Source organism: Panthera pardus, unplaced genomic scaffold, assembly GCF_024362965.1.
Source record: "Panthera pardus isolate Hobbes unplaced genomic scaffold, ASM2436296v1 HiC_scaffold_4, whole genome shotgun sequence".
Taxonomy (NCBI): Eukaryota; Metazoa; Chordata; class Mammalia; order Carnivora; family Felidae; genus Panthera; species Panthera pardus.
In genome coordinates, this window is record NW_026526969.1 from 12316348 (window position 1) to 12331114 (window position 14767).

General features: G+C 60.8%; 1 protein-coding gene across 1 annotated transcript in view; it reads left to right on the top strand.

Annotated features, from left to right (window-relative positions):
• Positions 1–14767, top strand: part of TNRC18 (trinucleotide repeat containing 18) — an 84840-nt gene that overhangs the window by 68018 nt on the left and 2055 nt on the right. Inside the window, 10 exon segments of the mRNA XM_053894112.1 lie at positions 3790–3945; positions 4486–4627; positions 6419–6536; positions 6987–7062; positions 7153–7261; positions 9657–9773; positions 10474–10638; positions 11124–12143; positions 12146–12243; positions 12245–12448. Coding sequence (XP_053750087.1) covers positions 3790–3945; positions 4486–4627; positions 6419–6536; positions 6987–7062; positions 7153–7261; positions 9657–9773; positions 10474–10638; positions 11124–12143; positions 12146–12243; positions 12245–12448 — 2205 coding nt within the window.

Sequence of the window (14767 nt, forward strand, 5' to 3'; positions counted from 1 at the left end):
CACTCAGCTGACTGAGCCACCCAGGCGCCCCTTACGTTTTTAAATGTTTATTTATTTTTGAGAGAGAGAGAGGCAGAGTGGGAGCAGAGGAGGGGCAGGAGAGAAGGAGACACAGAATAGGAAACAAGCTCTGAGTCAGCACAGAGCCTGACGCAAGGCTCGAACTCACGAACCATGAGATCGTGACCTGAGCCAAAGCTGGACGCTCAACCGACCGAGCCACCCAGGCGCCCCTATTCAGTTTTGAGAGAGAGCGTGCGCACAGGTTGGGGAGGGGTAGAGAGAGGAGAAAGAATCCCAAGCAGGCTCCGTGCTATCAGCATGGACCCTGATACGGAGCTTAATCCCATGATCCATGAGATCATGACCTGAGCCTTAGTTGGATACTTAACCGACTGAGCCACCCAGGCGCCCCTAAAATGCTTGCTTTCTAAGAACCATAGGACAGTCAGACCCTTCTTGCACTGGCTGCTAGGAAGCCACCCCCTTTGGTTGGTTGCATTCAGACCTCCCCATCCCCGTCCCCGATGGAGGATGATCTCTCAAATACCGGTGATGTTCTATGTAGGAAGTCGAGAAGAGGGATGAGGCTTGGCACTGATTTCCCGGTGACGGGGCTAGTGAGGAAGTGGCTGTCTTCCGGTGTCGTCCACGGTGATTGGTGCCCACCTGTCTGCCCACAGCTGAAGCCCTCTCAGGTTTCTCCGGGCCTCGGAGGGAAGGTGCTGGAATAGTGTGTACTGCTCATGGTGATCACACCAGGTGGTCTGAGGCAGGGCCCAGGCCAGGTCCCACCCCTTGAGCACCTCTACTTCAACTGGTGAAGGACAACTCCTTTTCTCCACTCACGACACTTCTGGCCCCGACTCCCCGGGCTTGGCACAGACCCCACAGGCAGAGGGCCCGGCCCCCACTCCGTGCCAGTTCCAAGTTCAGGTTGTCACCTGTGCTTCTGGCAGATGCACCAGCTGTGTGCTGGGGGTTCCCAGGACCTGCTTCTCAGGGCCTGTAACTCGCCAGGGGGCCTCCCAGAACCCCTGGGAGGCACTTCACTTACTATTACTGTTTACTAGAAAGGATACGGTTCAGCAACAGCCGGATAGAAGACATGCCCAGGGCAAGGGATGGGGCAAGGGTGTGGGCGTCCGTGCCCTTTCCCGGTGTGCCGCCTCTCCAGCACCGTCACCGACCTGGAAGCTCCCCAAACCCCGTCGTTCAGGGTTTTATGGAGGCTTCGTCACGTTGGCAGGATCGGTTATTAACTCAATCTCTGGACCCTCTCCCTGCCCCGGAGGATGGGGGACATTGGAACTCAAGAGTTCCTGGCTTCTCCTGGCTTGGTGTTTCTCGTGAGCCGCCCCCGTTCCGAGGCCAGCTAGGGACTTACCCACAGTCGCCTCATTAGGACAAAAGACTCTCCTGTGATCCAGGAAATTCCAAGGGGTTCAGGAGTTCTTTGTCAGGAACCAGGGGCAGAGACCAAGTAGATATTTCTTACTGTGTCCCAACAGAGTGCTCACAAAACCCTGCGAGGTAGGTTACTCATGTTAATGGCACAGGTGGCCTTGTAACTTGCCCAAGGTCACGGCAGCTACTGAGCGTCCCAGCTAAGCTTTGAACACCCGCCCCGGGCCACGCTGCCCCCTGGGCCCTTTGCCAAGATATGGTACCTTCTGCTGGGGAGAAGATCGGGGGCTCACCCAATCCCAGCCTTCTGATGACACAGTAAGAGACTAGAACAGGAGAGACTAATTGCCAACAAAAGAAATCAGATGCCAGTGAAGTCACCACAGGAGCAACCACTGTTCATAGTGTTTTGAGACCCGCTTTTGTATCCTGCTTTTTTAGACTTGGATATTCCCACTTGCCATCAGCCTTATTTTACTTTTTTTTTTAATCAATGTTTCTAAATGGCTGAATAACATCCCTCCATCTGCACCCACCCCTTGGTTTTCGTTCTCCGCTGCCATCAACCATGCGGTGATTGGGTTGAGGATGGTATTTTTCTGCCATAATGACCATGGCAGTGACCATGTCTGTTCTGGGTACAGAGCTTGTTGGAGTTCTTTTCTTACTAAAATAATAAGTTTCCCAGAAAAGGGCTCTCTCATCAGTGGGAAAGAAAGAGGTCTCAGTGATACCTGATTATAACACTGCCTTGGAAGATACAGAAGAGGAAGCAGCTACAAGTCCACTCAGAACTTTGCTTGCTGTCCTCTGCTGGCCCCATGTGCACAGCTGCGAAGGTAGAGGCCATTCAGTGAGCTGTCCGTTTTCAGCAGGTGTTTGTGGAGAAAGGTTGTTCCTTCGACCCCCTGGATGCCTTCCGATTGCAGAAATGTGAACAGGATTAAGGCATGATGCATCAGAAACAAGAAAATATAATCATATATGTCTTTCCCTCTCCCAAATGGGGATCCAGACTGAATACCTTCTATCCCTGTAACACTGTCTGTTTTGACCCTTATAATGCTGTTTGCTGTGAATGTCACTTGTCTGATAGGAAGTTGTGACTTCCGCTGTGGTCTTGGTAACATTTGTCCAGTGTTTTTTTTTTTTTATATTTCTTAATTTCCCACATCCTCCGGTCCTTTGACTTGGTTGTTTTGTTTCAGGAATGTGTCTTTTAAAAAGCATAAAGTTACCCCTTGCCCCCTGCCGCCCACCTCCCCTGGGTCACGGAGATTATAGTCTGAGCTTCCTTCTGGCGCCAAGTATCCCCACTTTGTTGTCCTGGCCACGGCGCCCCCTGCCTCTTCCTGGAGCAGGACTCTCAGAAGCTGTAGCAAAGCTTGTAACTGTATCTGTAGATGCCCCAGTGTTTCCCTGACAGGCCGCAGGACAGACCGGTTGTTTCCAGTGCTTTGCTCTGATAAACGAAGCCATGCCGTGGGGTCGGACTGGTTTCGAGGCTGGCGGGGACGAGTAGCGGCCCCTTCACCCCACCGTGGGGGGCGGGGCTGAGTGCAGAGAATCCGCGGAGCCTCCACCCGGCCCTGTGGTGGGGGCAGGGAGCAGCGAGGCTCAGACTGGGGTGGGCGTGGCTGAATGCGGACCAATAGGCAGCGAGCCGCCCCTTGCCCCCTGGGGGCGGGGCTTGGAGCTGGGGTGGGCGGGGCTGAGCTCAGAGTTACTCAGGCACGCCCCAAGTGACCCGCCGCAGCCGAAAGGGTCTTGGGCCTTCTTCCAGGAACGTGCCTGTGGGACCACCCCGGCACCATCCTGGCTTTTTGTGGCTTCATTTGGAAGCGTGTTAAAATGGAGGCAGCCGATGCATCCGTCACCGGGTTGTGGGGGGGCGGTTGAATGAGTGGCGCCCCCTCCCACAGCTGCACATTGAGCAGCTGTTAAAAACAAAGCTAAGCAGTCTCTATGTCAGACGTACTTGGGACGGAAAGGTGCAAAGCAGGACATTTGGCAAATTCCCATTTGTGTTAAAAAAAATACCGTTTGTGCACAAATGTATCTTCGTAGCCTGTGTATTTACTCCGTTGTATGTGCTTTTGGAAAGCTCTGGAAGGGTACACCACACAGCCACTAGTGACTCTAGTTAGCGCTGTGCACTTGACAGGATTCATTGGAGAGGAAGTTGCACCTATATGCACTTTGGTGATTTTTTTTTTTTTTTTTTTTTTTTACAATAAGCAACATATAGTAATAATGAAGCAGTTAAGATGAAGAAAAGATGAAAAACAAACGTACTTGGGGGAGGGGAGGGAAGGGGTTTCGTTCCTTTCCCGGGATGGTGAGGACGGCCTGTGATGGCACCTCTGTTGCTTCCTCCCCCAGAAGAAGAAGGGGAAGGAGGCCAGCTCAGGAGGGGCGGCGCTGCCCCCGCCCCGTGTTCCCGCCCTGCCCCCAGAGGCCCGGGCGCCCCACACCAGCTCCCCGGCCACTGCCAAGAGGAGCAAGGCCAAGGCCAAAGGGAAGGAGGTGAAAAAGGAGGTGAGGCTCGCGGTGCCCCAGGAGCCAGGTCCCCATAGGTCCCTCCCAGATGGGGCATGCTGGGCGTGCCCACCCCCCACAGCACCTTGTCCCCAGCAGGCTGTTGTTTTTCTTTAATGTTTATTTTTGAGAGAGAGAGAGAGACAGAGCATGAGTGGGGGAGGGGCAGAGAGAGGGGAGACCATCCGAAGCAGGCTCCAGGCTCTGAGCTGTGAGCACAGAGCCCCATGCGGGATTAGAAACCACAAGCCATGATCATGACCTGAGGCGAAGTTGGACATGCAAGTGACTGAGACCCCAGGCTCCGCCCCCTCCCCCCCCCCCCCATGTGTGTCCGGAAGTGCTGCCTCAGCCCACGCAGGCCCTGGCCACTCGGGTTGCTTGCCGATCTCACGGACACCACCCCCTCGGCCCCGCACCACTCACGTGGCAGATGCCCCTGCAGCCTGACCGAGACTCCGGGGTTTCCAGGGAGGGTCCTAAGCAGCGGGACTTGCACGGCGTGCCCCGAGCCGTGGGTCTGCTGTGCTCTGTCCCCAGAACCGGGGGAAGGGGGGAGCCGTGAGCAAGCTGATGGAGAGCATGGCTGCAGAGGAGGACTTTGAGCCCAATCAGGACTCGAGCTTCTCTGAGGATGAGCACCTGCCACGTGGTGGGGCTGCGGAGCGGCCACTAACTCCAGGTAAGTGCCCTCGATGCCCTGTCGGCTCAGGCCCAGAGCGGGTGGGGGGGTGGCTGGAGGTCCCCCTGGGGAAGCAGTGGGCAGGGGCTGAGCTACCCCAGGGAGTGGGCATGTGCAGGGGCCCTGAGGTTGGGTGGGGGCATGGTATCTGTGGTAAACTGAGAGAGGCCGGCTTGGCTCTGGTTTAGTAAGCTGGGTGGGGGAGGAGGGAGAGGCAGATGGCCCCATCTCTGGGCTGTGGTCACAGTTTGCCCTAATGAAAATAAGAAGCTGTCCGCGGCTGGAAGTAGATGAGGACAGTCGGACTGGTTTTGAAAAGTGCTTTCTGACTGCTTTGTATAGAATGACTTGGGGGTGGCCCTGAGGGGGACAGGAGTCCAGGTAGGGAGGCCCTTGTGGGGATCCGGTGAGCAATGGTGGCAGGGGCAGCACGGAGGGAGATGGGGTGGGTTTGAGCACGTCACGAGGGAGAGGGGCTGTGTGAGCAGACCAGAACGAGTGAGTATGGGTGGTGGTGGTGGGGGTGGGCGTGTAGGGGGAGCAGGGAGAGATCACATGCCACACTTTGCTGGCTGGAGTCTGGGGTGCCCGGAGAACATCCGGGTAAATGACATACACTTGGCACCTGGACCCAGGGGTGTGGAGCTCTGAGGAGAGACTGAGGATGTGAATTGGGTGGGGCGGGTGTGAACAAGAGGATGTGCAGGGCTGGGCAAGTTAATCGCCTGATTGGGAGTGTATCAGTCAGCTGTTGCCGTGTAACAAAGAGTTACCCAGTGGTAGCTGGTAGTAGGTATCCATTATGGGTCTCAGTGGTCTGTAAGGCAGCCGGGCTGACCTCGCCTGGGCTTGTTCCCACAACAGCAGGACAGCTGGAGGTCCACGGACGCAGGGTCAGCTCCACTCCGGGGCCGTTCACCCCCTGGGCCTGTGGGTGAGCCAGGGCGTGCTTTTCCTGGGGCCGTACTGCCAGAGGCTCACGAGGGAAAGTGGGAGCTGACCAGACCTCTGGAGGCCTAGATTCAGAATCAGTATTTGATCACTCCCACCCTTGTGCCATTGGCCGGAGGAAGTCTCACAGCCATACTCAGCGACAAGGGGCGGGTGTCCACTCTGCCCACGGTGAGGCTGCGGCAGGGGTGTGCGTGCAGGCAGGAATGAAGAAACAAGCGGGCCAGCCAGCGAGCTGTGTGGGTCATGACAGGGTGGGGCCGGGTTCAAGGTCTCACAGGGCAGGAGGAGGGAGCCCTGGAATCCAGAGCAGTGTGGTCAGTGTGGAGAAGGAAAACTGGGGAACATCTGGTGTGGAGGTTCCGGAGGGGGTGGCCTCTAAGCCGGGGGGGAGAACCAGCTTTCAGCTGAGGACAGGTGAGGAATGCGGAGAGCCTGGCCTGAAGTTTGGCCAAGGCGGGGATTGGTTTCCACCATGACACATGGCATTCCAGGAAGAGAAAACACCAGTGGAAAGTCCTGGAGGTCTGGTGGGAGAGGCAGCGGTGGACAGGCTGACGACCTGGGGCCTCACACCCAGGCCCCAAGGGTGGTGGTCTTTGGGTGGAGGAGGGGTGGCTTGTGTAGGCGATCACACTTGGTTCACACCTGCCTGGGATCTCTGCAGGAGCCTGGGCCAGGAGGGAGGGGCTGCGCACGGCCCCCCCCCCCCACATGTCCCTGCAGGGGGGCATCCCTGCCACCCGGCAGGCCTGGGGGAAGGGAGGCGCTGGGCGCCGAAGGAGGGTCTCTCGGCTGCCCCCTGGCTCCAGCCCTGCCTCCCTGCGTGTCCCCCTGCAGCCCCGCGCTCCTGCGTCATCGACAAGGACGAGCTGAAAGACGGCTTACGTGTGCTTATCCCCATGGATGATAAGCTGCTGTATGCCGGGCACGTGCAGACGGTGCACTCGCCAGACATGTGAGTGGGGGCCTGGGCGGGGGGCGGCACTGGCCTCAGAGCCTGCGGACCCTCCCCCAGTCCAGGGTCCAGGGGGCCTTGCTGGGCCTCTATGGGCGGGTTGCTTTGCTTCTCTGAGCCGCGACTGCTTCTCCCTAGAACCAGGTGAACGGTGCCCGGGAGGGCGGTGCCCGCTGAGGGAGGCCCCAGTGGGCGTGGCCAGCCGGTCTGTGCCGGCCTCTCTTGGATCTGAACCCCCTAGCTGTACGGCTGAGGAAACCGAGGCCCAGGAGGGGAGAGCCTCGCCCCAGGTTCAGACCGCACGCCAGCGGCTCCCCAGGCTCTGACGTGCCGTCCGAGCGGTCTGGGAGGCAGAGCTGCGCCGCTGGGGCCGGTGGTCGAGGAGCAGGGTTCCTCCGGGAGGGGCCGCCGTCTCCGTCAGCTCACACCGCGCCTGCCGTGGCCTTGCAGATACCGTGTGGTGGTGGAGGGCGAGCGTGGGAACCGGCCCCACATCTACTGTCTGGAGCAGCTGCTGCAGGAGGCGGTGAGGGGGGCAGGGGAGGCGGGGCCGCCGGGCGGTTGGGGGCCGGGCTGCTCCCGGTCACCCCTGGCGCTCAACCCTTCGCCCTCGCAGATCAACGACGTGAGGCCGGCCTCCACGCGCTTCTTGCCACAAGGGACCAGGATCGCAGCCTACTGGAGCCAGCAGTACCGCTGCCTCTACCCGGGCACCGTGGTCCGAGGTGAGGCATCCTCGGCATCCCCCCCCCCAGATCCTCCCCCTCATCCCCCCATTTCCTCGCGTGGCTTCCGGCAGGGCCGGCCCGGCGCTCAGGCCCTCGGTCCGCTCTCGGCTGTGCTGGCTTCACACCCAGCTCCTCGGGGACGGTGTCGCGCCAGATTAACAGATCCTGCCGTCGGGGGAATTGCTCTCATTTCCCACATGGGGACACGTAGGACGGGGCCCCCGAAACTGGCTTGGGTCACGTGGATTTCGTCGGTTGCTGTGAGTCTCGTCCTTGAGCCTGGGTCACGTGCTCGTTCCCGACACCGGCAAGTGAGGTTGGCTTTCTGATTCCACTTGCGACCCGGGAGAGGAGACGGTGGCCACCCCAGGAAAACCGGGGTGTTGTTAGCCAAGTAAGAGATGGGAAGCAAGGCTGACATAAATAACAGGTGCCCCAGAAGCTGCAGGTGTTGGACAGAAACCACAGATCCTCACACGGTGCAAAACTGACATTTCCAAGAGCTGAGCTCTGGATGTTCGTTCTTCAGACAAACAGCCAGATGGCAGATACAGTGTACCCGCTGCGGCCCGACATCCACACCCACCCAGGAGGTGGAACACGGATGCCGGGCAGGAAGTCTCCCCCGCCCCCCTGCCCCAGAGAGACCATGGCAGGGTCACTCTTGGTCCGTCCCCTGGGGGTCACTCAGAATTCCATTTCTCCAGCTCCTGTGTTTCATCCGCGTCTTTCTCTTCCTTGTTCCGTTCCCTCGTTTCCATGGAGAATCTTTCTGTAGCTTTCTGTGAGAGGATCCTAGGAGGTAAATCCCTCTAGTACATGCATGCTTGAGATCGCTTTATTTTGGCATGTTCTTAAAAGATAGTTGAGCTGGGGATAAAGTCAAGGTTGGAAATAATTTTCAAAGCCACTGTGCCTTTCGTTTTTATCTGGCTGTCGACGTTGTCTAAATTTGATGTCATTGTTAAAACTACATCTTTGTAGGAGACCTGCTTTCTCTCTGGAAACTTTGAGGGTGTTCTCGTTATTCCTAGATCTGGAATTTCATGTGGGTTTGTGTGTGTCTGTACATGTGTGAATATGTGTGCGTCTGTCTTTGTGTATGTCTGTTTTTGTGCATCTCTCTATGCACGGCTGTGTGTGTGTTTGTGTCTGTGTCTCTGTGTGTGTGTGTGTGTGTGTCTGTCTGATGTGTGTCTGTGTATGTGTCTCTGAGTGTCTCTGTGTGTGTGTTGCTGGGTGTTTGGGGCCTGAGGGCTTTGTGAAGCAAATTTCCTTTGTTCTGGAAACTCCGTGTGTGGCTCTCCAGGAGCCACTCCCTGTCCCCTGCCGCCCTCCCTGGGACCGTGTGCTGGCCTGCAGTGCCTGTTATCTTTATTCCTATCGTCTGTTTCTTCACCTTTTTGTTCAACCTCTCGGGAGGTTTCCTCAACTAACCCCGACCTTCTGGCCCTTCCATCTACCGAAGTTTTGAAATTCCTGCTGTCGTGTAAGAAATTCCTAGAGTTTTTTCTTATTCTCTGCATGTTTTTCCCCCCCCAACTTTTTGTGTCCGTCTTCTTGTTTTTATCCGATTTTGTTTCTTACCACATTTGCTGGTATCCGTGTTCTCTTTTCGCAAACTTTGCGGAAAAAGGACTGTTTCCACGTTTGGGTTTCTGCAGCTCCCTTTTCTCCTGACTTGCCCTTGCCGTCTCTTCGGGGGTTCTGTGCTCTTCAGCCCCCTGACCTCTCTGGTCCGTGTCTGTCTCGTTGAGAGGCTGGCCTCTCGGGTCAGGTGGTCTGTACTAAGCAGATTGGAAGGCCTGTGCATCGACAGGCACGTTTTGTGGCGACCCCTGGTCCCCATACCCGTGGCTTCCTGCCACCGGCCGGCAGACAGTCCTTGGGGTTCGGGGACCCACCTAACTCTCCTGTGCCCCAGGCGTAAACCCTCAGCCTGTCCACTGTTGGGGTCCCCTGACCCCTGCCTGCAGAGGCGCTTGGTGCCTCTTGGGCCCGAGCCTGGCAGGGCTCCCTTGTGAAGCAGGCCCCCTCCCAGGCCCCCAGCAGCAGGGGAAGCCCTTCACCGTGCAGGTGGTGGTCTGGGAAATGCCCTGCTCCCGCAGTCGGCCACTGACCCACCAGGTCCGGCCTGCAGGCTTGCCGCCCCTGCTCTTGCTTCGCTGTGCTCTCGGGAGGGTCTTGGGAGCGAGTCGGTGGAATGGCAGGCGCCAGTGCTCCTGCTGGACCACGAGACTCTAAGACTCACATTCTGTACCACTGGATACGTGCCGCTACACATCCCAGGCCCGGAGCTGCTCCCCGGCTGGTTTCTGCTCCCCTTTTGCCCTTGTGGGCACCGGAGAGCAGGGGTCCGCTGGCGTCCTTGACCCTGCCCCTCTGCCAACAGGCTTGCTAGGCCTCGAGGACGACGGGGACCTGATCACAGTGGAGTTCGATGACGGGGACACGGGGAGGATCCCCCTCTCCCACATCCGCCTTCTGCCTCCCGACTATAAGATCCAGTGTGAGTGGCGGTCCTGTTGCCCTGGCAGGGGTGACCCCCATGTCCACACCGGCTCCCCTGCGGGCCCAGCCCTGGGCTCTGGCCACCGTTGCAACCGTTTGCACCGGTGGGATGGAAATGGCAGGAGCCACGGGTGGGGCTCCCACAGTGGGCTTGGGGGAGGGGCTCCCGGGCTCCCCAGGTCTGTGTTCCCGCGCAGTCCAGGCCGTCGAGGCTGGTCAGGCGCCGTTCCCGATGGTTCCAGGCTTCACGTGTCCACGAGAGGACGGAGTTCCTGGCTTTGTCCTGAGCATCCAAAGATCCCATTCCCCGTGACTGACCAATACTGAAGCTCAGCTTCAAGGAGGGAAATGACTCTTCCTGGGGTCCTACATCTAGTTAGAGGCAGAGCCAGGACTTGGACCTCCGGGGGTCTGTGGTTTTGAGCATCCTCCACGTGGGTTATAGAACCCACGAGAGTGGATCTTTGCTCACTCCCACCCAGTCCATTCGGGGACCCCTGTGGAGCTTTTTGTGCCTGCAGACCCTTGAGCTGCGTCCCTGCAGAGGGAGTCCCCCTCTCCAGCTGCACAGCCCCTCCAGGCAGGCCGAGCGGATTCAGCCACAGGGCCTTCCGGTCCCTGTCCCCCGCGATGGATGATGCTCTGGTGGCTGGGAGAGCAGAGACCCAGGCCTGAGCCACCGTGTCCCTCTCCCGCAGGTGCGGAGCCGTCCCCAGCCCTCCTGGTGCCAAGTGCCAAGCGCCGCAGCCGGAAGACCAGCAAAGACACCGGGGACAGCAAAGACGGGGTCACGCCAGGGTCCGAGGAGCCGGGCACCAAGGCACGAGGGCGTGGGCGGAAACCCAGCACCAAAGCCAAGAGTGGTACGTTAGCCCCAGCTCTGCCTCGGCCGAGGCACAGGGGCAGGTGCAGGCATGGGGGGGACTTGCTGTGGACGCGGGATGCCGTGGGGTCTGCGCGCAGAGACTGTGCCCCCCCCCCCCCCCCCCCGTGGGAACTCAGCTGCAGGGCCGCTCGGACCCTTTGATAGAGTGGGACACTGAGACTCAGGGAGTCAGCGTTCATCTGCCTCGGGCAGAGCTGACTCCTGGGCAGCCGAGTTGTTCACACCAGAATCCAGAGACAGGTGCTAAGAGCTGAGGCTGCCAAGGACCGCTTGGGGGTCACCACCCGTGGGATGACAGCGATGTGAGAGTCGCTCATCCTGCGCCCAGAGAGGGCAGCGTCCAGGCCCAGCACCCGGTCACCGCAGAGGAAGCAGCAGGGCCAGCGCAGAAACCGGGCTTTTGGGCTCGGGAAGCCCCTTGCTGCCCTGACCTCACGTAAGCTTGTTCCTTCTCTCTTCTAGACAGAGCCGCCGTCCTGGAAGAGGGGGGCCCGACAGAGGAGGTCCCCAGTACCCCGTTGGCCCTGGAGCCCATCAGCACCCCAGGCTCCAAGAAGAGCCCCCCAGAACCCGCGGACAAGCGAGCCAAAGCCCCCAAGGCTCGCCCGGCGGCCCCGCAGGCCAGCCCCGCCCCGTCCACCTTCACCAGCTGCCCGGCTCCTGAGCCCTTTGGGGAGCTGCCGGCCCCCGCTGCGGTCCTGGCCCCCACCCCCCTCGTCACCATGCCCATCGCCATGCCCGCCACCCGCCCCAAGCCCAAGAAGGCCCGGGCCGCGGAAGAGGCGGCCGCCAAGGGCACCCGGAGGCCCGGGGAGGAGGCCGAGCCGCTCGTCAAGCTGGACCACGAGGGTGTGACGTCGCCCAAAAGCAAGAAGGCCAAAGAGGCCCTGCTTCTGCGGGATGACCCCGGAGCCGGGGGCTGGCAGGAGCCCAAGGGCCTCCTGGGCCTGGGCGGCTACCCGCCGGCCACAGGCAGTGGCGAGCCCAAGGCCGCCCGGCCCAAGTCCGGGGACGGCGACCTGGCCCAGGAGCCCGGGGCCGGGCTCGAGTTCGAGGACTCGGGTGAGCCCAAGAGCCCGGACAAGGGCCAGGCGGAGCAGGACGGGGCCGAGGAGTCGGAGAGCGGCGGTAGCAGCAGCGACAGTGGCAGCAGCAGCAGCAGCTCAGAGACCGAGGGGGAGGAGGAGGGCCAGGGCGGCGGCGGCGGCCGGAACTGTAGCGCCTCCAGCTCCAGGGCGTCCTCCTCCTCGTCCTCGTCGTCCTCCTCCTCGTCCTCGTCCTCTTCCTCCTCGTCCTCCTCCTCGTCCTCGTCGTCCTCCTCCTCGTCCTCGTCCTCCTCCTCGTCCTCGTCCTCCTCCTCGTCCTCGTCCTCCTCATCTTCCTCGTCCTCCTCGTCCTCCTCCTCCTCCTCCTCCACCACGGACGATTCCTCCTGCAGCTCAGACGACGAGGCGGCACCTCCCGCCGCGGCCGGCCCCTCGGCGCCGCGGCCCTGCCCGGCAAGGCGCCCAAGCAGGCGGGCAAGGCTCGCTCCTCTGCCCCCTCTCCGGGCAAGAAGGCCCCGGCGCCCCCGCCCCAGGCGCCCCCCGCCGCAGCCCGCGCAGCCTCTGCAGCCCAAGGCTCAGGCCGCGGCCAAGAGCCGACCCAAGAAGAGGGAGGGCGTCCACCTCCCCACCACCAAGGAGCTGGCCAAGCGGCAGCGCCTGCCGTCCGTGGAGAACCGGCCCAAGATCGCCGCCTTCCTGCCCGCGCGGCAGCTCTGGAAGTGGTTCGGCAAGCCCACCCAGGTAGCGGAGGGCGGAGGGTCCGGACGTGGTGTTCTCCGGCGGGCCGGCCCCCCCGCGTGCCCCCCCTTCCTCCGGGCCCCCCACGGGGCGGGTTGGGGTGAGGCAGGGGACCCCGTCTCATACCCGGGTCCCCCGAGTCTCGGGGCGCCCGAGCGCGCCCCCTCTGCCGGCTCGAAGCCGGGTCCTCCGCGGAGCGGCGCCGCCCTCGGTCTCGGGTGCCGGCCCCTCCAGCAGGCGCCCGGTCGCCCCGCAGGGGGTCTCAGAACCCGGTGGCCCCACAGCCTGTCTCGGCGGGGGCGTCGTGTGTAGCAGCACAACGGCTCCAGGCCTCGGGCTGACCGTGTGGCGACCCCGGCAAGAGGCACTTGCTCCCCTCTGATGGCAGCGGAGGGCCGGGGAGGTCCCCCTGCCTGGCTGGCTCGGGTGCCCCCCCACCCACGAGCTAGCCAAAGGGAGAAGGTTCTGGTGGGGTCCCGTGGCTGCCTCTGTAGACAGGACGGTTCCCCAGAAGGAGCCCCGCCAGCTCACCTGTGTGCACCCGCGGCCGCGCACCACACGCGTACCTGTGCGCGCGCACAGGCACCGTGAGGCTCCCGCGTGCAGGTGGGGAATAGCCCCGTGGTCACCGGTCCACCCCGTGCCCCTTGTCCACGGGTACGGCTCACAGGTTCGCCCACGGTGCCTGTGTCCCTGGCCCGGGCCCCCTGAGGCCACACCTGAGGTGGGCTTGGCGTGATGCCCCCCGGGTCCGTCCCCCCCTCCAGAGAGGCTTCTCACCAGGGCAGGTGTGGGGAATTGGGGGCCGACAGTGATGAGCTCAGGGGGGGCGTCTGACCGTGCACCTCTCGGGACCTCAGGAAGCTGCTGGTGTATTCGTGTTGTGTTAGCTCCCTGGGTTCAACGAGGCCGGAAAAATTGGGGGGAGCTCTGAAGACCCCAGCTCGGGGTTTCCGTGTAGGTGTTTTTTGGGGCCCCCTGTGCCAGTGACACCAGGGGCAGTGAGAGTCCCCCAGAGGGCTCCTCAGAATGGGGGTGCAGAGCAGGACATCTGGAAGCAGTCGGCACCCACTCTCCTGAGGGCGTCCCTGCTTTTGAGGCACTAACTTGAACCTGGGGCAGACGGCCTGCGTCTCTGACGCCGCGGGGCATAGGTTGTCTGAAGTTAAGCCCGCCTGGATCGCTGGCCCCGGATGAGAGCTCCTCTCTCAGCAGGGCCACCGCCGGGGACGGCAGAGTTGAACATGTAGAACCTTCCCCGACTCTGCTGACCAGGCCCCCTGGAGCTCTGATCCCAGCAGGTGCTTTATTGGGATGTATCGAGGAGTGACCGCTTCTGAGCTGAAGGCGGCACATCCTTGCCGTCTCGCCTCCACCGTGACCGACTCGTTCCGTATTTTAGCATCTGCCACTTGCAGATTTACTAGTAATGCCGAGGTTCTTACTGCTGCAGCGGGCGGAGCACAGGGCGGAGCTTAGTGGCCACTTTAACAGAAAATTCCAGGCTTCAGGTACAGCTGGAGCCCAGGGGTTTGAAGGGCCGTCTTCAGACCTCCCTGTGGGTCCACGGTCCAGGCTTCCGTTTCCCTTTCCTGCCTTTGCGCTGGTCTCCTGCTCAGACAGCCCTTCCCTCCTGGCAGCAAGCAGCCTCAGTGGCTCCCGGGTCAGAAGTGACACTAGAGAGGAAGTATCTTTTTGCAAGGGGTTCAAGCTAAAGCTGATAGAACACTCTTGGCTCGTGTGCCGAGCCCGCTTCTGAGCCAGTCATAATACCAGCGGGAGGGCAGGACGTTCAGGGTGTCCACACCGAGTCCTGTGCTCGCTGCAAGGGCGGGATCAGCCCCCCGGGGGGACCACGTGGAGTGAGGCGGCTCTGTGAGAAGGGAGTAACCGGCGGGTGCCGGGCATGTCACGGCGGCCAAGGAGGAGTTGGTGTAGAAACCTTAGCCGTCCTCCTCACCTCGAATTTATTTTCAGCCTTGAGCTGAAAAGTGAAAAGCATTTGCGCAGTTCACGGGACATAGCAGAAATCAGTGACAAGGACCTCTGAAAATCCATCACCACCAGGGATCCAATGAATTAAAAGTAGAAAAAGCGCTTGTTGGAGAAAGTTGGAAATTGGCACGTGGTTTTCTCCTGTTTGGGCAAATTGGCTTTGCGTCATCTGGCAGCTGATGTGAAAATGGCGAAGTGATTTTAGATCTTGGTTTGAAGAGAGGATGCGCCGGGTCACCAGAGGGCAGAGCTTTGCAGAGGCCTGGATCCTGGAGGTTTGGCCCTAGGGACAGTGACAGGCCCCAGAGCTGCCCGGGGCTCTGATGG